Here is a 20,761-nt window from a genome sequence, read left to right on the forward strand (position 1 = left end):
ATGACCTCCAGCCTTGTGCTCGTCAACATTCTCACCTGAGTTAACAAGACGATAACTGAAATGATCTCAGCAGGTCCTTTAATGACAGCAATGAAATGCAGTGAAAAGGTTTTTTTGGGATTAAGTTGATTTCCATGGCAAAGACGGACTATGCAATTTATCTCATCACTCTTTATAACATTCTGGAGTATATGCAAATTGCTATTATAAAAACTTAAGCAGCAACTTTCCCAATTTCCAATATTTATGTAATTCTTAAAAGTTTTGGCCACGACTGTACACATGTTACTAGTCCAACTGATGATAGCCTGGTTGGTTGGTTGTTTGGGAGGTTGGTTATTTGGAAGATTCAGCTGTTTGGATAATTAATACACAGAAACAATTACATAAATGTTCATTAGGTAACTGATTTATTATTATTTTTATTTTATTTATATAGTGGTTTTAACAATGGCCATTATTGCAAAGCAGCCAAGTTTAAGCAAGGAAAGGCCACCAAATAGATCCATTCATCTGACCGAAAGTCTACTGATATATTATTTGGAAACGGCTCTTACTGTATGTTGCACATTCCTGGTACTTGTATACACATAAAAAGGGAACTAACTAAACAGTTACAATAACACTGCTGCAGACACACACATCATTTCATTCCATGCAACTCCATGTTGCATTCATACTCCTGCTGTCATACCCACATGCCTTTTAATGCCTTTTACAACATTTTAGATATTTCTATTTAAATTATATTTTATTATAACTTCTAAATCTGTAAATTTGTTAATTTGTACATTTATCCCAAATTTCACTTAGTGCATCATCCCAACATGGGGCGGCACGGTGGCTTAGTGGTTGGCACTGTTGCCTTGCACCTCCAGGGTCAGACTTCCTGGCCAGGTTCAATTCCCAACTTTGTGTGTATGCAGTTTGCATGGACTTCCAGTGAAATCTTTCTATCTTGAATTTATAATTTTTCAGTTTATTACATTGTTTCCAGATAAATGGGCTTAATTTTTAACAACAGAGAAAATAAACACAAAAAGCTTTCCCTTACTCCAGGTATAAAGTAAGAGCTCAAAACTCCAAACTACCACAATGTACAAGGCAAACAAATCAAGACTGTATTTAAATACAATACACAAGACACTGAAAAAAAAAAACAGGAAGTAGAGAACAAGTGAACAAATTTGTGCTTGTGTGTTTAATTTTCATTTAAGTTGGCTAAAATATATAAATCCCAAGTGATGTCAAAAATAAGGCTATAAAAAAGGTTGATTGCTGGTTAGGGGCATCGCTGGTGGTGTAGCAGGTGGTTAAAATACACAGCATCAGCAGCCAGCATCAACACTAATGGTTTAGCAAATGGTCTGAGACAAATGCATTTGCTTTTTTCCTCTTTCATGGGAATCTAAGCAAATTCAGCACCTTTTAAATGTCAGCAACACCATTTGGGATTGTGTGTAATTTTGATACGTGCATAGCCACACAAGCTGTAAAGAGGATGAATCACCCAGAAAATACGAAATGGTGGGGACAGAGACAGTGGGACACAAAAAAATAAGTTAGAATAAATAAAGGCTTTAAAACTCGTAATTTTTAATCCACAGAATATGTCTCTTCAAACTAGATTTTCGTGGCTGTACATGCCAGTAAGGTCAGGATGTCGATGCTGTAAGCAGCCATGATGATTTTAAGCAGGTGGCTTGAAATCAACATACTGTATAGGTGCTTTAGCATCAACAGTAAACAAAATAAAGGTCCTTAACTTTTAATGAGTTGTACTGTATATTCAGTACAACCTAGTTTCTTTATATTAAATTAAATTAAGTTGAATAAGATTAAATTAAATTTAATAATGTAGGTTAAATGTAAGAGATTGAAACAGGCTGTGCCGATACACTACATACATACAAAAGTGGTAGCTTATGTAACAACCTCAGCAGTAACCTCATTTCCCCTCTTGTTTGTTTAACTCAGCACATTCTCACTGGTTAAACTTACTTTACAGTTTTTTTAAATGTGTTTTTTTTTATTTATGCTTAAATAGTTCATAGGTCACTGTGTAACAACTGCTGCACTGCTTAACTAACAAACAAAAAAAATCCTCAGAAGCTGGTCAGGTACAGATTTACTGATCTGAAAATAAGAGACACAAACTTGCTAAAAAGGGGGGGCAAATTGTTCCTCAAGACTACATTTAAAATACAAGGAAGTCTGTCACTTTTTAATCAATATATGAAGAAATGAGTGGAGACTTTTGCATAGTACTGTAAATCAATCATCATACTTAGCTGGCTAGCTTGTAGCTAATAAAAGACAAACATGCAGGCACCTACAGCATGGCTTTTGCCCACACTGAAGTTCAAAGCATGAAGGCTAAAAACTGGCATTTCAATCTCTGAGGTAAATTCACCAACATATCCAGATTTTCAATCACAATGTAAAATGGACTTATTATAGAAAGCACTGTGCAATGCAAATCATTATACAAAATATAACTGTGCAATTAAGACAGATCACCTCTTTCCATTTTCCCCCAGCACTTTCTTTGACTGAAGCAAGTCAATTTACCTCGTTAAATGCACCATTCTAGCAGTATAAAGCTTCTTTCTTTCTTTTTAGAAGAAAAAAAAAGGTTGTGATCCTGTTAAATGAATGAATAAAAGTATAGACTAAGGGCTACAGATACTATAGAGGTTTAAATGGCAGAATATCATGTTTTTCCTGCAAAAACAAGGATGCAATAATGTGACCATATTCCAATGCAGAAAGTCAGAGAAAGCCTTGCTCTGTTTTTTAATTAATACTTGTCCAGTGAGAGGGTTTGTCACAGATTTGAAATTTTATTACAGACCCCAGGTTATAAAACTAAGTGAATACAGACATTTTAATAAATTGTTTTCATCTGTTTCTGTCATAACCTATTGTGTAAAAGTTTTGTAGTAAACAACACATTTTAAAAGCACTGGAGACACCTCCCCAATGTCTATAGCCCATGGAAGGTACTATAATGGATGTCCTTCCAACATAATATTGTGACAGAGATTTAAGATTTTTTAACCTAAAATTGTAATGATGTTAAGTGCATTGTTATGAAGTCAAGGAAAGAAATCTGGTAATGCTGCTTATATGTAAGGAATGCCAAAGTCACTCATTTACTCACAGCTTATCCTGTAGGAGGCCTGAAGCCTATCCCAGGAGACCCAGGGCACGAGGCAGGGCACACCCTTGACAGGGTGCCAAACCATCGCAGGGCACACATAAAAACACACTACAGGCAATTTGGGAACACCAATAATCAGCCAAACCTGAATGTCTTTGGACTGTGAGAAGAACCCAGACCACCTAGAGGAAACCCAACAAGTACAGGAAGAACATGCAAGCTGCATGCACACAGACCCGAGGCAGGAATTGAACTTGGTGCTGTTTCTACGCCGGATGCAACCCTCCCATTTTATCCAGGCTTGGGACCAGCACTGCATCCAGAGACTAGGGTTTGTGCATTGAGTGGGAACTGAACAAATAAATGTAACCCCCCAAAAGGCAATTATTGAAACTTGAGATGACCTTGAAGCTATATTAATCTTTAAGCATTTGCAAATTTGTAAGTAATGTTATATCTTCATACTTCAGTAAATAAGTCTTTTCCTGAATGCTTGGTTGACACACAGGACTAAAAATATTCTGTTAGCGTCTGAAAGGGTTACATGTGAATCGTTCAGTATCTATGTTCCACTTTTAATCATAAACCTTTTCTTTAAAAGACTTTAACAAAGAAGCACAAGTTAGATCTGATTGTAGCAACTCTGTGTATAGAGTGCTGTGTACAGAAGGATATACAGTAGGAAGACACCACTGACTCCTGATATCCATCTGTGCAGTGGGCCAAAAAATGTATTTAGTCAGCCACCAATTGTGCAAGTTCTCCCATTAAAAAATATGAAAGAGGCCTCTAAAGTTCATCATAGGTATACCTCAACTATGAGAGACAAAATAAGAGAAAAAAATTAAGAAAATTACATTGTAGGATTTTTAAAAAATTCATTTGAAAATTATGGTGGAAAATACTGAAAGTATTTGGTCCATAACAAAATTTTATCTCAATACTTTATTATATACCCTTTGTTGGCAATGACAGAAGTCAAATGTTTTCTTAGGTCTTCACAAGGTTTTCACACACTGTTGCTGGTATTTTGGTCCATTCCGCCATGCAGATAAACTGTAGAGTAGTTATGTTTTGGGGATGTTGCTGCGCAACACAGACCTTCAACTCCCTCCAAAGATTTTTAATGGGGTTAAGATCTGGAGACTGGCTAGGCCACTCCAGAACCTTGAAATGCTTTTTACGAAGCAAAAAGACGAAGTAAAACAAAGAATACAAAAGTGAATAATCTTTAATAAAGTTAGCCTAATACGATATTGTTTTCATTGCTGAAGCAAACATGTGAACACCCACAGAACCCAGTTACTGTAATCCCTCTTCTCACCCTTCATTCACGATTGGTGTGAAGTTATGAAACCGGTTTCGCTGATGGGGGGATTCGCAGAACCGTGGTAGCAGCCTGCGGATCTGCCCGTTCTGAACAGTTGATGCGCGGCTCTGCCCCTCGCGCAAGCCGCGTCATTACATATATGTCCACAAATACTTTGACAACATACACTTATCAACTTATTATAAAAAATAAAGCTTTATATCCTTAGGAGGGGTTATTACATTGTTTTAGCGATAATTTCACGGAAGCGAGTACAGAACTATATCGCTGTTCCTGCTCAATCTAAAGCACTGTCATACTAAACATCCGAGAAGCTTCAAATAGAATAAACGAACTAATGAATTTTCTCAAAACATTATAAAATTAAGTAGAGCTTTTGTTTTTTGTTATAGTACGAAGCCCCTAGATGGACAAAGAAGTAGAAAAAACGGCAGAAAAAGGTAAAAAGTTTTGGGTTATAGCATAAAAGATTTGGGTTATATTGCAAAAGTTTTGGGTTGTCATGCAAAACATGACATTTTTTTCCCTGCCGTTTTTTTTTCTCTTACTTTGTCCCCTTAGAGACTCTGTAAAAGGTTTTCTCAGCTAAATATGAAAAAAAATATATTGCTGATTATCAACGCCGGAATGAATGGCGCATTGTCCAAGTGCAAGTTGATCTTGTAGCTAAACTATTTTCTTTGGGTGAAAGCGCCATCTAACGATCATTGTGTGTCAGCGACAGCTTCCCATTTAAAACGATAGGCGGTCAAATGACCGGTGAATCGCGTTAAAAGTGGGTGACACTGGCGCGGCGCTTCTAGTGTTAAAGAAGTTACAAGTTTGTGAGAGCCAGAAATCTTGCTTGTTTGTAGGTGACCAAATACTTATTTTACCAAAGAGTTTACCAATTAATTCATTGAAAATCCTACTATATGAGTTTCTGGATTTTTTCATCTTATACTTGAGGTAAACCTATGATGAAAATTACAGGCCTCTCTCATCTTTTTAAGTGGGAGAACTTGCACAATAGGTGGCTGACTAAATACTTTTTTTGCCCCACTGTATATACACTGTTGCCAAATAATGAAAAAAGACTGACATGCTAAGGAAGAAAAAAAGGCCATATCCAAGACTTGTTGGAATCCATCATACAAAAACTACAGTAATACAGTAAGCTTCCTTTACATAATAAATTAAATAAATTAGTTACTGGTTTTGCACATACTCACAGACTGGGTAAAAAATGCAGATAAATCCAGAATACAGTATTAAATAGAATCTGAACTTAAGACTAACATGAAGGCCATTTCTATAGTGTAATAATAATAATAATAATAATAATAATAATTTTGGGCTGTAGGTATTTTAGTAAAAAAAAAGAAAATATAACCTAAAAAGTTCAAAGAGATGAAAAATGATAGAGAAGCTGCACTTGCACATCTCTTACACTCCTTCTTCTTCCCTCCCTCCACCCTTCTTTCATTGCCCATCCATCTTAGTGACAGGCGTGATAGTCTAATGGCATCAGTGGCATTGTGTCGAGACTAGCTCGTCCGTTAATTTGCGGACAAGTATATGATGGAAAGGCATGTAAGGTGGAGGGATAGTTAAGAGAGAGACAGAGGGAGAGAGAGAGACTGATATGAAAACAGTGTCTCATACATAAGATGTGCATGCTATAACAATAACAACACTTATGCATTAGCTGATACACTTACGTACAAGTCAAGTTAGTTATCTAGACTACATTTACATTGGGGACCAAAAGTCAAAGAGCACTAGTAAAATTGCTTCCACATTGCTTTGTTTTTTTTATTTAGTCCAACTATTTTAATCATAAAAACAGATTTTTATTAATAACATTGCATGAAATATAGAATCTATAAAGTAATGTATATACATTTCAGTTTCTTAGTACAGGACATTAACAGCCACTAGTCCCTTTTGTATAGAATAACAGAAGACAGTTATAAGAGTAAAAATAATTTTGTCTCTCCATATAGTCCCCTAATACACTAAGGCATTTATCCCATGTTTCACAAGTAGTGGGATACTAACAAGTTAGAAAGTTTTCTCAGTAAGCCATAGCCATGGTTGGATTACCTGCTTTATATTTGAAAAGATGGCCTTCGGGAACTTGTTTAATGGCCCAAACATGTAGAAATGGCTTTGACTGTACAGGGATGTGCAAGTGGTGTTTGTGGATGATTGTATGTATGGTTCGCATATGGTTCGCATCTTTCACAAGTGGGTGAGAAGTTATCTATTAATTTTCAAGAATCAAGTGTTCCACTTGCTGTATTTTTATTCACAGACATACGGCTTATGTTTAAATGCTTAAACAAAAGAGTTTAGGTGTTAGGGAAATGAGAGTTTCTTTACAGTTAACATGGTCAGTATCACAAATGTGCATACACTTTAATAGGACTAGTGAAGTATCTTAAATATTTAAAATGAAATATTCAAGATATTGCAAAGCTACTTTATTTGTTTTGAGTATGGTAAAAAAAGAAAACTTTCTGGTTATAAAAATTTTCATTGTGGCCCTAGACTTTTAAATACCGCTCTATTATTATTATCAGTAGTTACGATTAGATAAACATTGCATGTGCCTGTTGGAAGTGTCACACCATGTTCTGGAAAATGTCTTAAATTGAAAGAATGCAAAATTAAAATAATGTTTTGCCTTTTTATTCAACGTACTGTAAATCTCCTTATACAGTTGTCATTTAAGGGTCAAAACCACTTAGAAAGTAAGAAACCACTAAAGAAATGTTCAGCCTTTATTCATCACATATACATTACTGCACAGTGAAATTTTTTATTCCTTGCATATCCCAACTCTGTTAGTAGGCTGGGGTCAGACTGCAGGTTCAGCCGTTATACGGAGTAGACATGAATAAGGACTTTAAAGGCTTCAACCATCGACCTTACAATCAGTATCTCAGAGCCTTAACACACAGAGCCACCACTGCCCCTTGATACTGAGACTTATCAGGAAAAAGGCTTAGATGTGTTTAGGACCATTAAGATTGGACTTTGGAGCAATGGAAGAAGGCCATGTGGTCTGATGAGTTCAGATTGAACCGATTCCAGAGGACTGTACAAGCTTCTGGAGGCGTTGTTCTGATCTGGGGCTGCTTCGGTTAGTCTTGTGTGGGCTCAGCAGGATTATGTGACAATAAAATAAAGTCAGCTGATGACCTGAATGTACTGTATGACCAGGTTATCATACTGTATCTATCGAGTTTTTATTCTCTAATGACACAGGCATAGCACCCACGAGAGCTGTAATTAAAGCTAAGGATGATTTAATGAAATCTGGTGACTGAGTGTACAATTTTTTTTTTGTTGGTACATACACTAACAAGATTCATATTTTTACCAGCATCCTGGTATATCCTCCTATGTTTGCTTTTCTTGTTTGCTCCCTGAACTGCATCATGATTCAGACTGCATTCTGAAAGTGCTTCTAAGATATCTTTCCTTGCTTGTATGGAACAATTTCTTCTGAAAGTGCATTTTACTCTAACCCTCTCCTCTTCCCTTGTCTCTACATCTGCTTTATGTGTTTTTCGCTTTTTTATCTACCATTCCATAGTTTTCGCTTCTTTTGCTTTACCTTATGCCTTATATATAACCTTATATTTTTTCACACTTCTGTTTCATAATTCCCTAACAATTTAATTTACCCTAAATTATCTTATTACATTATGCTTGATGCATACGATACTTATGTTCCAATATTTCTGTCACCAAGAAGATTTTGCAGGTTTTAGATCTATATCAAGAATTCTACTTAAAAGAAGATCATTGGTGACTCACTGGTAGGTTTCTCACTTGGCTTGCAGGAGGCCTGGGTTCAGTTCCCACCCATTACCCCAAAATCCCAGCGAAGGAAGCAAAGCCAGTCTTAAGTTCAGATAGAATAGGAGGGCTCGGTCAGGAAGTGCACCTGGCATAAAACGTGTGTCAGGTTAAATGCGGATCGGATGCTCCGTTGTGGCAACCACTTATTGGGAGCAGCCGAAAGACCACCTACTTAACTAACATCAAGAATTATACCCATGAATGACACTTATATTAAGCATATCCAGGTTTGAGGGTTCCAGCAGGTCTAGAGAGTGAATTTTGGATGTTCTCCCTGTGCTTGGTGAGTTTCCGCCGAGTTGCCTCTTACAGTCCAAAGACATGCAGTTTAGACTAATTAGCCTTTCCAAATTAAGCGTAATGTGGGACTAAGGCCTTGTTCACACGGGCGTTAAAATCGAGCGTTTTTCTTGCGTTCGTAGCGTCCGGTTAGCGCGGATCAAGTGCAGAGTGTTTTCTACACATAGGAGTCAATGAGAGTGTTCACACGGGCTTTGGTGACATGCCTTTGTCCGGCTGCGTGTTTATACGGCATCAAAAAAACGTTGCATGCAGCTTTTCCTTGGCGTTGAAATCCCAACAAACGCAAGGATAATGCTTCTAGTGTGTTTTCTTCATGTTCATTTTACGCTTTGGAGGACCGGATATATCCCATGATCCTACATGCTATACATAGGGAAATACGGAAAAAGGCAAAATAAAATAAAATAAATTGTTGAAAAACATATGCGAAAATTTTCGCATTTCTTCATAACCACAAAAAAAACCTTCCTTTAATCCGACGTTGTGCAGTCAGAGAGTGAACCCGGTAGTGGCGGGCTTTCATATCCCGTTCCTGACACACTGCCCCCACAGGTTAACACACAAACTACAGTTTGGGCTGCAGGCTGACGTTAGACAGAGACAAACGAACGCCGGTGTGGAAGTCAATCGATCGCCACTACAAAACGCAATATGAATGTCTAGGACGTTCAGAGCACGTTCGTTTATCCAAAAATTTAACACCCGTGTGAACAAGGCTTAAATGTGAGCCTACTTTTGCAATACACGGGCACCCTGTCCAGGTTGTACCATGCTTAATGCCTTGAGTCTCCTGTTATAGGCTCCAGGCCTACTTTGACTCAGGAGAAGGATAAGCAGTACAGAGAATGAGTAAGTAAATCAGTATTATGTTGGTTGACTGATAATGAAAAACAAGCTCACACTTTAATTATGTTTTTGTATTGAGTCATATTGGCAGGAAATTGGAACAAGAAAAAAATGTTGAGGTTTGTTGTGCACAAAACTTTTTTAATTACAAATTTTGCTGAAAACTTTGGTTTTGCAATGCATCATCAGCCTCCTCCCCTACCAGTCATTGCATTTCTGGAGCTGACAGCAGCTATCACAGAAGTCCATGCTGGTAAACCGCAATGACGATAGTGATGTACTGTAGTGAACCACTCCACATTTCTTAATATTCTGTTTTAGAAGTGCCAGACTTTCTTGTATTATTTAATGAAGTCTTGAGGAATGGTTCTCCAGGCTGCCTAAAGGTCTTTTTCAGCTTCCATGTTTGGCTATTATTTTCAGTCCAGTCCCTGTACTGTACCTGACCGGTTTTAGAGAAATGTTTTTGATTAGTTTTAACCCACACGGTAACCTATGAACTGTTCAAGCATACTTTAACTTAAGGCATGGACCTGTGAGAAAACAGGTGCAGATTATGACAGAAAATTAGGCCGGTGATTAGTATACTGGTGATGCTGAATGCTGAGTGGTTGAAACAGACGAGAGGGGAAATGAGGTTGCTGCCTACATTGTTATATAAATAAGCAATTTTTACAATGTATCTTTAGACACTCTGCAGGCTGTCACAGTTAAACATTTGTTGAATTTAATTTAATGTAATGTACTTTAATTTTATTTAATTTATACAATGAATGCCGATTGTTTTGCTTTTATCCAATCTTTGCCTTTAAAAATATGCACAACTCAGTGACATTTGCATAAAGAGACATGATTCATGCAAGTCACAGATTTCACAGCAGTGTTATGTTACAGTAAAAGACACCTGCCAACTTTAGCAGCTCTGTGTCATCAAGTCTGTGCACTTTTCTAGGTGTGAGCCTTTAGAACATAGCATTTACATACAGTATATCAACTAATTCCTTGTCTCTCCATTAAATCTCATTAATTAAATAATTACTTTCGTCCTGTTAAGTGTAATCAAAACTGGAAAAAAAACTGCTTGGTTCTAACCATGATAAAAGTACAGTATGGAATAGTTTTTTTACTACTGTAAGTCTGGCTAGCACTACTTTTATGCTTGCTCTGCATAAAAGTAGAGTACAGGCTTATGAACACTATTCAGAAAGCAGGACTTCGCCTTATGCCATGTTGTTGGGATTGTAAATTTGAAATGAGACACTGAGAGGGAATAACTGTCATGGAATATCATAAACACAAACAAATCATTCAAATGTCCAATTATGTTTGTGTACCTGACAGAATTCAAGGCTTGCTGGAATCAATTTACTATCTGATATACTGTAGCTTTCCAAACACTGACAAATAATCCGAGTATGATGCAATATATCCTGCGGCCTTGGCATAAATTGACTTTGATGGAGACATGAAACAGCCAATCCGAATGCACAGGGAAGCAGATGTCCTTGTGATGGATGACATCATCAGAGGTGATTTCCAATTAAAGAAATTGCTCTCATGCAAGGTTCTGTCTAATAAAAAAGAACTCCCCTGTCATTTAACTAATCTGATCAGATAATAGTGCTAATAATGCATGTTCTCTCTCCCTCTCTCTCTCTCTCTAGTGGGTTTTGTGTGGTTGTTGGGTGTGGTGTGCATCTCTCTGAGTGTGGGATGGTTCAGGGAGGGGTTGAGACAGGATTTAGAAAGAAATCAGCCATAACATAAACATCACTGCCAGGTAAATTAAATAACATTAATCAGTAACTATATACCGGTAAACTGGTGACAACATGGGCCATACCCAAGACTAAACAATACCCAAAGGGAATTGACTGAACCCACAGTCAAGCCAATGCAGCATTAATCACAGAAAATAAGTCAACACTGGCCACAATAGAAAGGCACCAGAATATCCAGGGCATGACTGTTTATAGGGCCCAGATCCATGAGATCCAAATTCCCCAAACCTCTATCAGATCGAGCTCCCATGCGCTGCAAAAAAAAAAAAAAAAAAAAAAATATATATATATATATATATATATATATATATATATATATATATTTCAGCAAGTGAAAATTAATTAACACATTCATTAATTAAATGTATCTATACATTCTTAAAATTAGATTGGAACAAGCAAAATTTTACAAAACAACTTAAGTAAGTAATGTCTTGTTTTGTTGTCAGATAATTTTGCTAGTTTTTGGAATTTACAAAAAAAAACAACTTTGGCACATAATCTTAGTTATATTTGACTAGAAATAAGCTTCATAAGGTTATATTTAATAAACTTTTTTTTAGCAAATTATATATATAGCTATAGTATATTTTGCATTATAAAAGTTTAACAAGGGTGGCTGCATAACAGTAATATATAATGCACAATACAGGCTTTATTGATATAAACTAATTGGTGGAGGTTTATTAAAAATGCAATAAGTTACAAAATATTTAATCATACATAAATATAAGTCAATTTGCTCCATCCCCATATGAGAGACAGTTCTTAGATGCTATGATGCATTATGATGACACACAAACCACCTAGAAATAACTTTAGAACTGCTACGATGTTTTAAGTCAGGGCCTAGGTTTTAAAACCTTTTGCATGGATGCATTTTATGTTTTGGTTGGGTAGGAATTCTCCCGAAACATGATATTATGTACTGAACTTTCAAAAATTTCCTGATGATCGCTTTAAGTTTTCTTTCCCTTCAGTGCACCAGTTCAGGACCAAGCTCGGGAATGTGAAAAAGCCCCATACTGTAAGTCTGTACAATTGAACACAAATGCACATTAGTGGGATTCACCATGACCTTGATTATGATAAAGTGGTAACTAAAGCTAAATAATGAAAAAATTAAAAATCTATGGAATAAATAAAGTTAACAGATTTGATCAAATATATCGTGGCTGTTAAATATCGGATTTATGGATTGGAAAATGGATTCTATTTTTCATAACAAATTTCGACTTGACAAAAATGTATAATTATGATGGATTTATTTAATATATTACCAAAGCTGTGTATGATACAACTGTTTTATAACATTTCTTTTCAAAGGACTAACACTGATACAACAGCCCTGTAGTCTGGAACATGTGTGTCACTTCAGATGCACCTTTTAGCGTATACAACTTGGAGGGTCATCATGAGGGTGACTGAAGTTTATTATGGTTGGTGTTAGTGATGTGAGGGTATAAATTTAAATTTGTGTGAGTGTGTGTTGTGTTTGTTTGACCCTGTATCATCCTGGGAGTGTTTAAACTACATGTTTATGATCGCGTATGCCTGTGAGGGGGGCGGACAGAAGCTGAGTGTCGTAGAAAGAGGGAAATATGGAGAAAGTAAATGGAGAGAGAGAGAGAGAGAGAGAGAGAAAGAGAGAGAAAGAGGGATTTTACTATGTTATCTGACCAATCATCATTCTATGCATTTATATTTCATTATTGTTTTCATTCTTTTGTCCATTAATTATTTTTTTAATACATTAATGCAAGAGAAAAATAATGCCCTAAGGATAAAAATCAACACCCCATTTAAAAAATAAAAAGTTTTTTCACTATCAATAATTTTCATCTTGTTTTACAGGATAAATAAAAGAACGTCTTAAAATAATGCAGTTTTATTAGTATAGTAACTAAATCCGTCTTTGTAAAATGTCCACTTTGCTTTTGGCACCATTGTGCAGCACATTCCTAGCTTAAACAAAGTTTTCCTGCATACCAGAAACCACATAATTAACTTCTGTGAATGTATGTTTCGCAGATGATAAATATAGACTTGTGTAAATCCAGACTTTTGCCTTTGTCGTGTTATAACTATATGTTTGCCAAGATGGGTGTCTTGGTTTGCAAACTTCAGTACATTTTATAATTTTTGTAGCAAAAAAATATATATAGTAAAGCGGATGATGATAATAAAGCAAGATTTTCAAGCAGATGATGTCTTATATCATCTAATTTAGCATTGCTAATGCTCTGAATAAATGAAGCACAGAGACAGAGGATGCACTGCTGTTCTGCATTTTGCACGAGGTTGGACGGAATAATCGGGCAGCCTTGATGATCTGTGCGAGAAGTTACAACCTGGGATTCCTTGCAGCCATGACTTCTCATCCTTTGACCAACTCATCTAGACGATCTGCTCTGGGAACACCATAATTTCAGAAGCTATTAGGCTGCCACTGCTTTCCCCCAGCTGGATTCCCAGAGCCTATGGAAATGGCCTGATGCACTAGACACTGAAGGACGAATAAGGGGCTCATGAAAGCAGCCTTGTACTTATGCACAGGGCGTGAGGGTTAGACTTAGTCATTAAGATACGAGGAATCAGTAGGATACAGTATGATCATTATAAATCTTTTGCTACTGGCTTTTTTGTGGCTCCTCGGAGTTCCTCTCATGTTTAAATCCAAGCTATTAAGCAAACGGCTGTTACTGGGTAACCCCTGAGGCACCTTGCCATCACTTTACATCTATCTTTAAAGGTATTTGTGAGGAATGACATGCTACTGGAACAGTATGTAGTCACAAACACACCAGTCGACTAGAGGGTAAAGAATGTATAGAACATCTAGGGAGAACCAAGCCAAGTTTCCAAGTTACTTATCAGAAGGTTAGAGGTTCAAGCCCCAGCATTGCTAAGATCCCTGATGGGCCCTTCAGTAAGGCCCTCACCCCTCTTTGTCTGACCCCAAGTCAATAACACGTTAGAAGATTTGGAAAGTAAAAAATCAAGACGCATTGAAAAGTTAAAGTGTCTACTAGTGGCTGCTAGAGGGAGAACCTGCAGGGTCCTAGCACGGAGAATGAGGTGTGAACAGAAGGGATCCTGATGCATTAGACACATTAGTGTAGGCCATTTAACTTAGTAAGCACAGGATGTAAGCATGTGGCAAGGTGAAACCCACTCAACCACACTAACGGCACACATTTACAGGCTGCTGGTTGGCTGGATGGCTATTGAGCAGCATGAGAGGCAAGTGTTACTACGGAGCAACACCGCAGAGCAGGTGCAGGAGAGCTAATTTGCGAACAGCACTCCGAGTCATTGCTAATGAGGCTAGAAACGGTAAAGGGGGAAAACAGTTTTGAAGGCAGTGAGTGTAATGAATTTCCATAACTTTCTGCAAAAGGAACTAGAAATGTATAAAAATACTCTCACCATGCCAGAAAAGATGATACGAGGTTAAAAACAGCATTTAATAACAGATTACCTGCAACTCTAACTCTAATCGTAATGTCTTATTCTGTTAATTATGTCGCACAAATCACTAAAATTCCAAGAATCCAATATACAATTTACGAATAGCGTTCAAGCCAACCCGGGACTTGAGATGAAAGGACTCCTATTAAGAAGGTAAGTGTTTCAGACAGGCAGTATACTTTTAATAATATTAAAAGTTACAATAATATTAATAAGGGTAAGGGTCATAATAAGTGATAAAGAACAGATTGCGTGTCTATACTTGGACTTTTATTTTACTTTTGACTTCAAAACTGATAAATGTCAAAACAGCAAGCCATTTTGGCCTGGCCTTAATGCTGCCTCAACCACAGCATGCTCACACACACGCATGCACACACACACAGAAAGAGTAAGAGTCCAAAAGCAGATTCTCTGGTCTAGCTCTCTGTTCCACATCCATAGCCATGGAAAATAATCACTGCCCAAGCATTTTGACCACAAACTTTTGTGCATGCATGCTGGCTGTGTGTGTGTGTGTGTGTGTGTGTGTGTGTGTGTGTGTGTGCGTGTGTGGGTGTGTGTATATGTGTGCATGCACATTTTATATACTGGATATATACTGTGTATATATATTCACACACATCTCTACTTCCATCACTACAAACGACATAAATGCCACCTTCCCTCCTACACACGACACACTTTGCAAACACGACTTAACACCAAACCAGTTTCAACATCTTTCTTCCTTTCATTCTTTTGTTTCTTTTTCTTGCTCTGTGGATGTATTTTGCTATAAATAACTTCTTAATTTACCTTTATCCAGTCTACACGGACATAAATTATGACTACTTGGATCCCTGCACACACACACACACACACACACACACACACAAGCCATCTGTCAAATTTGATTTGGGAGCTTCAATAAACCCACAGAACAGCAACAGACTCACCGTTAAACCTGATTAAGTGAAGGATCAGTATCTCTAGCACACACACACACACCTCTCCTCAATACTGCTGGTTATGGAACCCTTCCTAGTACCCGGGGTCTCATTCTTAAACCTACACATTGTCTATGTTTACATTACCAGCCTGAAGTGAATCAATTCAGATTTTTTTTTTTTTACCCTGATGTGACAGAGATCTGATTTTCATGGCTGTTTGAATGCACAAAGCAGTTTTTTTTTCTTTCAGATTTGATTTGATTTGAACCACTTTTGTACTATACGTTGTACTAAATCAGATATATATCCCATATACAGTCATGCGACTTGAATGAGAACAATCAGATCGAAATTTATCTGACTTTTTTCCTCTGGCAATGCACAGGGCCAAATCTTGAATTTTTCTCATCTGTCATGAGACTCACTGATGTCAGTCAGCACTGGCTAGTAAGGCTGATTTCATATTAGTGCTAGCAACAGCTGCTAAAGCAGCCAAAGCTAGGCGCCTGGCTTCCTTTCCTTCTTCTGGACCTCAACAAATACAGCCAACTAACTGCCTGCCATCCTCCGGAGCAAAATCCCAAGTATACAGTATTCTTACTAAAAATGCATCTATTGTTTGAAATAAATGAGTCCTTGCACGAATTTATGACGTGCTTTAACCCACATGGGGCAAATAAAGACATATGGATGCGCACTTGCCGCATCAGAGGATAGACGCATCCAAATGAGAGTCAGATAAAAGTCATTTATAATTATGAATATGAACTGCCATGAGACTCAAATCAGATCTAACCGAAACAATCTGACTCGAACAACGTGGCTTGTGAGCCTTTAGTGCGTTCAGGCGGAAGAAAACCGTAAGCTTGGATTTTATAAGCTGCCGTATAAAGCTGGCGAAATTTACAAACAGATCACGTCCGCTGTTTAACAAAGGACCAATAAACTTACTGTTATTACCTTCAGCAGGTTATTACTACACTTATTCCCAATTTAATTTTATTCCTTTTGTACACAGACAATAAAAACCAACGGAAGTGCTATTTTCTGCAATCCCATAGCAAGGTGGTCATCTTAAATCTAGGCCATGAGTAACCAACCCGGGAACAAGCCAGGCTACCTGGCAACTTACCATCAAAGTTTTTGTACTGGCTGTTGAGGGAGACCTGTAAGGCATGCCCAGATCCTTTCACCTGGTCCTCAAATTCTTTTTTGCTCAGGTTGGACAGATTCTCCTCTATCTGGCTCGTACAGCAGGTGTAGCCTTGTGGACACACTCGCAAGTGCTCACCTACAAACAGAGATTAAGAGGAAAAAGAGAAAATGATTCATTTTCTTTCATGTTATCATGTTCACTATTACATTTTCTTGGCAGCCCAGTTGTTCAACTTGGGTTCTCTTTGCATACAGTATGTACAATGTACCCTGTGTGTGCTGTCTCTATATGCTAAGATCTGGGTTTGCTTCAGTTGGTCAGGTCTAGGCTCAGCCTAGATAAAATAAGCTGACTATCTGAATGTGCTGAATGAACAGATACTTCAATTTTCTGATGGCAAAGATGCAAAGGGTGTATTCCAGGAAACAAATCATGAGTAAAAAAGAGAGGTTCTGGGAGCATGATGAATCATTGTCACACCATATTGTGCAACAAAAGCTAAAGGCAGTCAAGTTGGAACTTTTTTTCCTGTGTCAATGCTTTAAATTTCGTTGGCTTTAAATTTTTTCATTTAAGAAATCTGGACTTTTTCTTTATGGTTGTCCATACTGCTTTATCCTGTAGTTAGGACACAAGGCAGGGTACACCATGGAGAGGGTGCCAATCCATTACAGGGCACACACACACACAATGGGCAATTTTGGAACACCAACTAGCCTAATCTGCATGTCTTTGAACTGTGGGAGGTAACTGGCAACATGCAAACTCCATGCACACGGACCCGAGGCGGGACTCGAACCCAGACTGGAGGTACAAGGCGACAGTGCTAACCACTAAGCCACCATACTTAGCTTCACCAAAAAAAAAAAATCTCCTTTGGTATTCATTCATTTTTCTGTCATTGCATAGTGTTTTTTATTTCCAACTTTCTGCATAATAATAAACAAAAAACATTTCAGCACTATGTATGTACTGTATAATGAACATTCCAGTATGTATGTACTGCAGGTATAATGGACACCCTTACAATTTAATTCAGTGTAATTTAAAGTAAAAATATAATCTAAAATTATTTTAAATAAAATATATACAAATATTACCTCTCCTTAATTGCTATTCATAATAATAACAATAATAATAAACAGAATGAGAGAGGGAGAGAATACAGAATATTCCTGACGTCAGTCCTCAGTCTCCTGCCTTGTTATAATGTTATGATTATTTTTGTTGCTTGCTTAAAGTAATAATGATTCTGAGTAAATTAAAATAAATAGGTTAAAATGCCTGTTTTCAAGAAAATAACTACATGAAGGATTTGGCAGTATTTTTTTTCCTCCTTTTTTTTTGTTGCATCTATTCCAATAGAGACTGTGTGTGTGTGTGTGTGTGTGTGTGTGTGTGTGTATGTGTGTGTTCTCTGTGCCAGTCTGGGTGTGTCACAGTCCCTAAAATACCAAAATAGCATGTGGTAAATAGGTTTCTCTCTCTGTCTTGCTTTCTCTCTCAGTCTCTCTCTCTCTCTCTGTTTGTGTGCGTGTGTGTGCGTGTGTGTGCGTGTGCCTGTGTGTGTCAGCAGGAACTAGCACAATCTGTCAGGAGCAGGATGCGTGTTGGAAAGAGCTGGTCTGCTCAGCACTCCTACCCCAAGCTTCACTGAACCAAAAGACAAGAAATAGAAAGAGAGAGAGAGAAAGAGAACGAGAGAGAGAGAGAGCGAGAGAGAGAGCATGTATGAGTGCCAACATCGATCCCTCCCTCGTCAGACGCTAAGAAGTATGAGCAACTTAACGCAAATGAACTCGTAAGACAGCTAGCCTTGATCATTATTCAAAGCCGAACTCTTGACACGTATAATTTCCAAATAATCATACATTTGTTTTAAATCGTCATGGAGGACTTTTCCAGACAGTCACATTCATCAAACGCTAATGCGAGGCCAGTTACAGATGGCCGCATTTATTTGTGGAGAAACCTCTCGACGTCACATCTCACTTATTCGCTTCAATCAAACGCATAATCTGAGAGTGTTATTAGCTCTGGGTTCCAGTATAATGGATCTACTTAACTGAAGCAAACAAAGCGAGGTACTTCTCAACTCAAGAGCTGGGGGGAAATATCAAGAACGACTATGAAGGATTAAGAAGGAGAATCTTTGAAAACGTGAGAAATGAAGAGTGACCTCAAAGTAAAAGCTTTAAACACAACTGGATGAATGAGAGCCTGGGACACTGGATCCATTAGCGTGTGTGTGTGTGTGTGTGTGTGTGTGTGTGATTGTGTGTCTAAGCACTGTGGGTGAAAATAGATGTAAGTGCCGTTGACACATTCACCAGCAGAGAATGTGGAGAGCTAGAGTAATTCCCCCAGCATTAAGTTATCAGAGCTCTCCGGGGAGGAACAACCCTATTATGATCCAATTGTGAGACATAAAATGGGGACAGACTGAGATCAACTTTGAGAGAGAGGCAGAGATAGATTGAGAGAGCAAGAAAGAGAGAGAGAGAAGTGTAAGATGTCTATTTAAAGACTGTAGGAGGAAGGGAAAAAAAGCCTGCAATGGATTACGCAGTCACTGAAAATCATGTTTCCTGTACCGGCCTACAGTTAATGCTAATCGACAGCAATCGCACATTCCTACACAATCACATGGACAGTCATTGATACAATAACTGTTACAGTAGACCATGTTCTATGACCACTGTAGATATTTTAAAACTACTTCAAAGAGCGGGAACACATCCTGTACAAAACGGTGTAAATGATTTCCTAATCGCATAATTCCGCCAACTTCCAGGGCTGGGAGTTCGAACCTTGCCTCTGGTTTGTGTGAGAGTAGTTTTCACGCGTTTCCCTCTGCTTAGTGGGTTTTCTGCAGGTAGTTCGGTTTCCTTCCACAGTCCAAAGCCATGCGACAGACTAAGTGGACTGTATGATTTACACAATGTAGTGTATGATTAGGGGTGTGAGTAATTTTGTTTGTGTGCTTGTGCCCTGCGATGGGTTGGCGCCCCTACAGGGAGTCCCTGAGTGCTCTGGGATAGGCTCCAGACCCAGAAGCCTACGGCACACAACAAAGTGGCATGGAAAGGGATGGATAAAGGAACTGTATATTTTTTATTAAATCATTGCAGAAGATACAGTACAGTATATACAGTATATATATATATATATATATATATATATATATATATATAGAGAGAGAGAGAGATAGAGAGAGAGAGAGTACTTTACTGTATAGAGTGAAGTTAGCTGGTTCTCCCTGTCCTTGGTGGGTTTCTTTGGGGTACTCTGGTTTCCTCCCACAGTCCAAAGACATGCAGATTAAGTTAACTAGTGTTCCCAAATTGCCATAGTGTGTGTGTATGTGTGTGCTCTGCAATGGATTGCTACCCTGTCCATGGTGTACCCCGCCTTGAGTCCTAGGAGTCTCCTGGGGTATGCTCCAGTCCCTCTATGACCCTATACACAGGATAAGCTGATGAATGAATGAGTTTTTAGCAATGACGAAACTGTGAAGCATGCAGGCCGTTTATGGCTCCGGCCATATTTAGAAAACTTTACCCTGATGGTATCTAAACACAGGTAAAGCTATGGTATACTGTATGTGCAGCAGGAGACTAAATAGAGAACTATGTTCTGTTATAATGCACAATCAAAAATCACAAGTGGCGCTCGAGTCAAACAAGGACTTTTCAACAATTGTGCGTGGTCATGACTTATACACATGTAGAAATGAGATCATAATGCAATGGGCTTGACACCTCATCTCAACTCTATACATTATGTGTTAGTGACCATACCTATCTATTCTCCCTCATTCTCCCCTCTCTCTCAGTTGAGCTACACTCCCCCTCCAGCCCCCCTCCGCTCTAAGACCTGTCTGACTCATCATGGTGCCCACCTTCTGTTTGGAGATCTCGTCGCATG

The 20,761-nt window shown here is 38.0% G+C and overlaps 1 protein-coding gene across 1 annotated transcript in view; it reads right to left on the reverse strand.

Annotated features, from left to right (window-relative positions):
- Positions 1-20,761, reverse strand: part of gpc1b (glypican 1b) — a 96,351-nt gene that overhangs the window by 30,308 nt on the left and 45,282 nt on the right. Inside the window, exon 2 of the mRNA XM_053486462.1 lies at positions 16,811-16,969. Within this exon, the coding sequence (XP_053342437.1) occupies positions 16,811-16,969 (159 nt within the window). The remainder of the gene's footprint in view (positions 1-16,810; positions 16,970-20,761) is intronic.

The sequence above is a fragment of the Clarias gariepinus genome, chromosome 25 (genome assembly GCF_024256425.1).
Source record: "Clarias gariepinus isolate MV-2021 ecotype Netherlands chromosome 25, CGAR_prim_01v2, whole genome shotgun sequence".
Taxonomy (NCBI): Eukaryota; Metazoa; Chordata; class Actinopteri; order Siluriformes; family Clariidae; genus Clarias; species Clarias gariepinus.